General features: G+C 48.9%; 1 protein-coding gene across 1 annotated transcript in view; it reads left to right on the top strand.

Moving 5' to 3' along the window:
* Window positions 1-1,479: 1,479 nt before the first annotated feature.
* The window catches only part of KY (kyphoscoliosis peptidase), a 30,298-nt gene continuing 25,777 nt past the window's right edge, over window positions 1,480-6,000 (top strand). The window contains exon 1 of the mRNA XM_075098346.1: window positions 1,480-1,527. Within this exon, the coding sequence (XP_074954447.1) occupies window positions 1,485-1,527 (43 nt within the window). The 5' untranslated portion in view covers window positions 1,480-1,484. The remainder of the gene's footprint in view (window positions 1,528-6,000) is intronic.

Here is a 6,000-nt window from a genome sequence, read left to right as displayed (position 1 = left end):
GATGGGGCAGAAGGAGGACCTGGGGAACTATAGGCCTGTCAGCCTGACCTCGGTGCCAGGGAAGGTTATGGAGCAGCTCATCCTGAGTGAGCTCACCAGGCATGTGCAGGACAACCAGGGGATCAGGCCAGACAGCATGGGTTCATGAAAGGCAGATCCTGCCTGACCAACCTGATCTCCTGCTATGACCAGGTAACCCAGCCTCAAGATGCAACAGGGGAGGTTTAGACTGGATATTAGTAATTCTATGACTCTATGATTAGGAAAAATGTCTTTACTGAAGAGTGGTGAGGCACTGGAACAGGCTGCCCAGAGAGGTGATGGAGTCCCCATCCCTGGAGGTGTTCAAAAAACGTGTAGGCGTGGCACTTCGGGACACGGTTTAGGAGGCATGGTGGTGTTGGGTTGGCAGTTGGACTTGATGATCCTAGAGGTCTTTTCAAACCTAAATGATTCTATGACTCTGTGAAATAGCATGAATTATTTAAAAAGGTATATTTGACTTGGAAGTAATGCTAAGCTTTGCCACTTGTGTTCCAGTACAATGTTGTAGTGCACTTCTGAATTTGCTCTTCTTTAACTCTCTAGAAGTATGTCGATATTTTACATGACATTGTAAAATATTTCTGGAAAGAAAAAAAAAGACTAATCTGGCTTGCAATGAAGTGACTGATACTCCTTCCCACTGAGTTTGGCTGCACTGAAGCTAGGCACGTCTACTCCTGCATTTAATCGTGATAACTGTGCTTGGCGGGATTAACAGCAAAGGGAGGCTGGTTGGTAGTCACCAGCTCATCTTCAAAAGAACCAAATTACAGGCTTTGCTGAGCACAGTGGGTGTTTCAGCACTATGGTAAACCTGGGACTTCTCTGGGCAATCTGAAGGAGCCAGCAGGAGAGAGAAGGCAAGGCAAAGCAAAGCATTGCTCCTGGCATAACAGTCCATGCACACTTTCCCTCCCTCAAAGCTCAGGCTTAGCAGGACCCCACAGGAATTGAGCCCATCACATTTCCAATAAGAAAGCTGAGTGAACAGCACTGTCCTTGCAACTGTCTCAATGACACGAATAATGTGCTGCAGAGCTAAGGGGGACAAATGGTAAATCTCCAGCTAAGAACAATGATAATGAAAGTACAGAAGTGAAAATTCATTACGTGAGTCTGCTCGAGAGCTATCCTGAGGGACCCTCTTAGGCTTTCTGGTTGCTTTAACCCTTTGGGTCTGGCTCCAATACTCAGGACAATGTGCTCTGTCACTGACTGTGCCTTCTTCTCCCTCTTTTCCCCATTTCTTTATCAAAACAACTTTCTCCTTCTCTGAGCAAAGCACCATGCCTCTCACCAGACGCACAGCATCATGCCATTCGGCACTCAGCTTCCTGAAACTATGCGAGCAGAACAAAAAGCATAATGTGATTTTTGGTCAGCTGCTCGAGGAAAGACTCTCATAACATTTTCTCATCTTTCCAACAGCTCACGTGGAGATGGGAGCAGCGACTGGACAAGACAGACAGCCCAGCTCCACAGGTAAGCTCATTGCATCCCAAGTGGAGAAGTCTTTCCTGACTACTTTTTAGTCTTCTGGAGCAGAGAGGGTATATTTCAGCACTGCTAATGTTGCTTAGGATGCCCCAGCATCCTGCCAGGTCTCTGAAAAGTTAGAGATGCCCATCAGGCATCTCCATGGCAACGCATGGATGCTCATTCTAGCCAGGCGCAGTGTCCGTGTCGGAACGGCAGGCTGTCAGGTTCACCTTCTAGCACCTTTTGGAAGGGCAGCAGGAACCAAGAGGGTGTCTGGTTCCTCTCGATGCCCTAGCAGGCTGCTGGGGAAGCAGCACACCTGGGGGCTTTGACCTGGGGAACAGGCCAGCTGGTTCTTCCAAGGTGGTGGCAAAATACTTAGCAAAGTATGAAGGTTTGGCCAGTGCAAAAATGATTTGGCATTTTGGACTTCTCCTACGGCCAGGGTGAGCGGCAGTGAGCACAGGCAGCCCATGCATGGCAGGTGCTGCATGCTACAGCAAATAGGCTGTGTCTCCAGCAAGCACCCCATTTTGGGTGGGAACAGCAGCAATACAGTCAGCCTGAGAGAAGGTGTGGCCCTCAAGGAGGGCAGGAGATATGGTAAAGGAGAATGCCATCAGTGCCAGCTTGATAGAGCAAGCCCATGCGTTGCCTCCTGGCCCATCACTGTCCACAGCATAGTATAAGGAAGGGGCAGCTCTAGGCAGCACTTAACTTCTGGTCCTTGGCAAAAAAAAATTACTTTATCATGGAATCATAGAATCATTAAGGTTGGAAAAGACCTTTAAGGTCATCAAGTTCAACTGTCAACCCAACACTACCATGCCTCCTAAACCATGCCCTGAAGTGCCACGTCTACACATTTTCACATGTGGAAGAAATAGCCCCGTCTCCTCATGGACCCATTCTTCCTGTCAGCCAGCTTCACATGTTGTAAGGCACATAGCAGACCTCCTTTGTGTCACTCCTGGCCCTGGGAACACATGGAGTCAGCAGCACTCCTGGTTCAAGGACCCCTATGTAGCAAAACCAGGCCTGACTCGCCCTGGATTATCATAGAATCATAGAATGGTTTGGGTTGGAAGGGACTTTAAAGATCATGTAGTTCCAACCCCCTGGCCATAGTCAGGGACACCTTCTACTAGACCAGGTTGCTCAAAGCCCTGTCCCACCTGGCCTTGAATGCTTCCAGGGATGGGCCGTTCTCTGGGCAACCTGTTCCAGTGCCTCAGCAAGTTGACTGGGCTGAGGAGATAATTCATGCGTCTACCAGGTCAACAAGAAGGGCTTTGCTCATCACTGCAGCAGAGAGATGTTGATAAAATGCAAAATACAATGCTTGGTCTAGCAAAGCACCTTCTGCATCTCCCAGGAAGTGACATGCTGCTTATTTAATTAGAAAGGGCAAAGCTCCCTCCTGAATAAACCAGAAATAGCCTTCCAGGTAAAGAAAATAAACCTGCCTGGGTATTCTGGATGACTCAGGACAACCTCCACCAGACTTGCACAGTACAAAAGCCAGAGTTTCAGAGAAGGGGTATGTTGAGAAAGCCAGTCTGCTCAGGGGGGAGAGACCCCCTTCATATTTAATACTGAGGTAAGTAAATTTAGCAAGGGTTTCCCCACCCCGCTTCATTTCTTCACCTGTGTCTCTTAAAACGTTTGTAACTGTAGTACCCATCTCAGATGCATTTCACATCGTGCAGTAACCCAGATTGTCTGAGAGTAATTTTATGGCAAGTGGTTAACAATAAAGCACTTTGCCCAAGTGCATGGCTAATGCATAATTCAAGTTACTGGGACACCTTAACAAACGACCCCTAAGCCCTCTGTAGGGTATTCAAAGGCTAACACAGACTGTCCCCGGGAAAGCTGGATGAGCCATTTTGAGAGCTGGTCTGGCAGTGGTTGGGAGAGGATGAAACCTCTTACAGGGATCAGCGGCAGCCAGGAGAGCTCGCTGGCCTCCCAGCAAGGTCAGGGGGAGGGGGTCTGTTGCACTCACCCTCACTGCCTTCAAAGGATGAGTTATTTGGAGATTATAAAAGGATTAATGCCTCAATGACCACACGCAGCCTGGCCAGAACTGCTCTCCTCGTCTACAAAGGCCAGCAAGAAAAAGTAAGCCAAGCAGCACGCTGAAGGTCAACAGATCCGTGCTCTGACAGACAAGACAGCATAGCTCTCCCGCCCTGGCAACCTTTGATGGTGAATGTCCTGCCAACAGCCCCCTCCCTCCAGCAGCCCTGCACGCTGGGGACAGAGGCAGCCCTGCCTTCAGCTGCTGGTGCTTCAGGCTGAGTGGCATCCAGCTGCCACCATACGAGGGGAGGAGCAGCGCCCCTCAGAGCCACCCAAAGTGGCCAAGGACACAAGGCCACTCCTGCAGGTCTCTGCCACTGGGCATCAACTTTGGTATTTTTCATTTTTAAGAAACCTTAGCAAAACATCTGCTGAATCTTCAGCCGCCGAAAGGTTGTTCTTCAAGGAACAAAGAGCAGCAATCCTCAAGGCAATGCCATTTTTTCCGTGAATAATGGGGAAAGTAGCAGAAACCTGCAGAAATATGTGCAGTCCTCTCTCTGAGCACAGAGACACAACACTCATATTCTCCAAGCCACAGTTCCATTTCTCACCCAGCTCCATACTCATCCTAGGGCTGCTTCCAGCATCTCTGTGCAGGCAGCCAGTGGAAGGGTGTCCACACACTCCCCAGCAGAACAAGTGCTGTGCTGTACAACTCGCCGGGGACCAGCCAGGCTTGGCTTTTCTGGACCAGCTATCCCATCCAAGATGCACTGCCTCCTGCCAGAGGCTCTCCCATTTGGGGAGAGCTATTTTCCCAAGTCAGGTAGACTCCAGCAATGAGGCAGGCCGACTCCAGCTTCAAAGCTTCACCCCCACCATATTACTTCCTGAGGATCGTGGCATTTGGTTCAGTTCTGCGCCAACCCTCATTGTCTCCCTGCAATCTAAATACGTCCTGACCTCTCCTCGCAGGACTATTGCAGCCGTCAATTAGTTTCCCGGTTGTGTGGATACCAGGAAACTGAATACACGGGTTTATAGTTCAGTGGAAAGTTTTGCTGCTGTCTTAAATCATAAAGCACAGCTGCTGACACAGCAGAAGCTGCAAAATGAACAGAGCATCTGAGCAATCTGTGGTTTGGAAGCTGCTGGGAGGAGAATAAGCGCAGTGTCTTGCAGCTCTGTTGGAAGGAGGAAGAAAGGACAGACAGGCCAAAAGAGTAGATTAAAACTCATCAGAGTGCAATTGTAATGCGTTATGCAACATGAATGCATCCTGGCGCTCCAAAGTTAACTTGCAATTGAGAGAGAAAATGGAAGCTGAGTTTCAATGTCTACAAATACAAAGTAATGCCTGGGGAAAAAAAAGAAAAAAACCAAACCAAACTCCAAATATATATGTGCGCACACACACAATAATGGGCTCTAAATGAGCTATTCTGAGTAGGGAGACAGATCTTGGGAGTCTTTGTGGATAGTTCTTTGAAAATACCCACTCAGCGGTGGCCGAACAAAGCAAAGCTAATACTGGGACAGGACGTTAACAGGAAGGGCATGGAGAACAAGACAGAAATCACTGGTATGCCTGCACGTGGAGCAGCATGTCCAGCCCTGTTCCCCCACCTCAGAAAGGGTACAACAGAGCTTACAAGGGCATAGAGGAGGAGAAGCAGCAACAGGGGACAACTCCTGCACAAAGGCTCTACAGCTTGGCGGTGACTACTGCTAATGCCTTCATGGATGGCACAGGTGGGGGAAATGGGGATATTTGTTGTAACACAAGAACCAGTAAGCATCAAGTGAAAGGCAGAAGTTTTAAAGCAATGAGTATTAGCTGGTTACCATAGGTGTCATCAAGGGCATGTTAGTTCCAAACTAATTTGAAGGGGCTGGGATTCATCTTTAGACAGCATTGGCATTGCTTCCGTTGGAGTTACATGCCCAGACTTCCCTCCAGGCAGTGGAGAAGACCCCATACCACCAGGGGGTAAGCAATCTCCCCAGAGTGGACAGCTAGAGCAGGTCAGGAGAATGTGCCACCTTTTTCCAGGCGCAGGCATCTACAACGATCTTGGAAAAGCATTTAAGCACCCTCAACCACGGCCCGGGCAGGACTGAGGCCTCGAGCAGCCACCCTTCAGCACAGCAGAGACAGAGCATCTTCCCACCACACCTTCTGCTTTTACAGACTGCAGTGAAGGCAAAACACCTGCAGAAGAGTTAAAAATGCTTTCTTGGGGAACGCAGCCTGCAATTTTCCTTTCTACCCAATGGGATTCAAATAACCTAATTCTTGCTCTACATTTGTATGGTCTCTTTCTCCCCCAGATCACCCCTGGAGAAATGACAGCCATGTGGTAAATACATGTAATCATGCCACTCTGATAGCTTCTCTTGTTCTCTGGCCATTAATTCATCTCCCTGTGACTTAGGTGAACATTTCAA

This window comes from Phalacrocorax aristotelis, chromosome 7, assembly GCF_949628215.1.
Source record: "Phalacrocorax aristotelis chromosome 7, bGulAri2.1, whole genome shotgun sequence".
Lineage (NCBI taxonomy): Eukaryota > Metazoa > Chordata > Aves > Suliformes > Phalacrocoracidae > Phalacrocorax > Phalacrocorax aristotelis.
The sequence above is the reverse complement of the archived record's forward strand: the minus strand, read 5'-3'. Positions and strand labels throughout refer to the sequence as shown.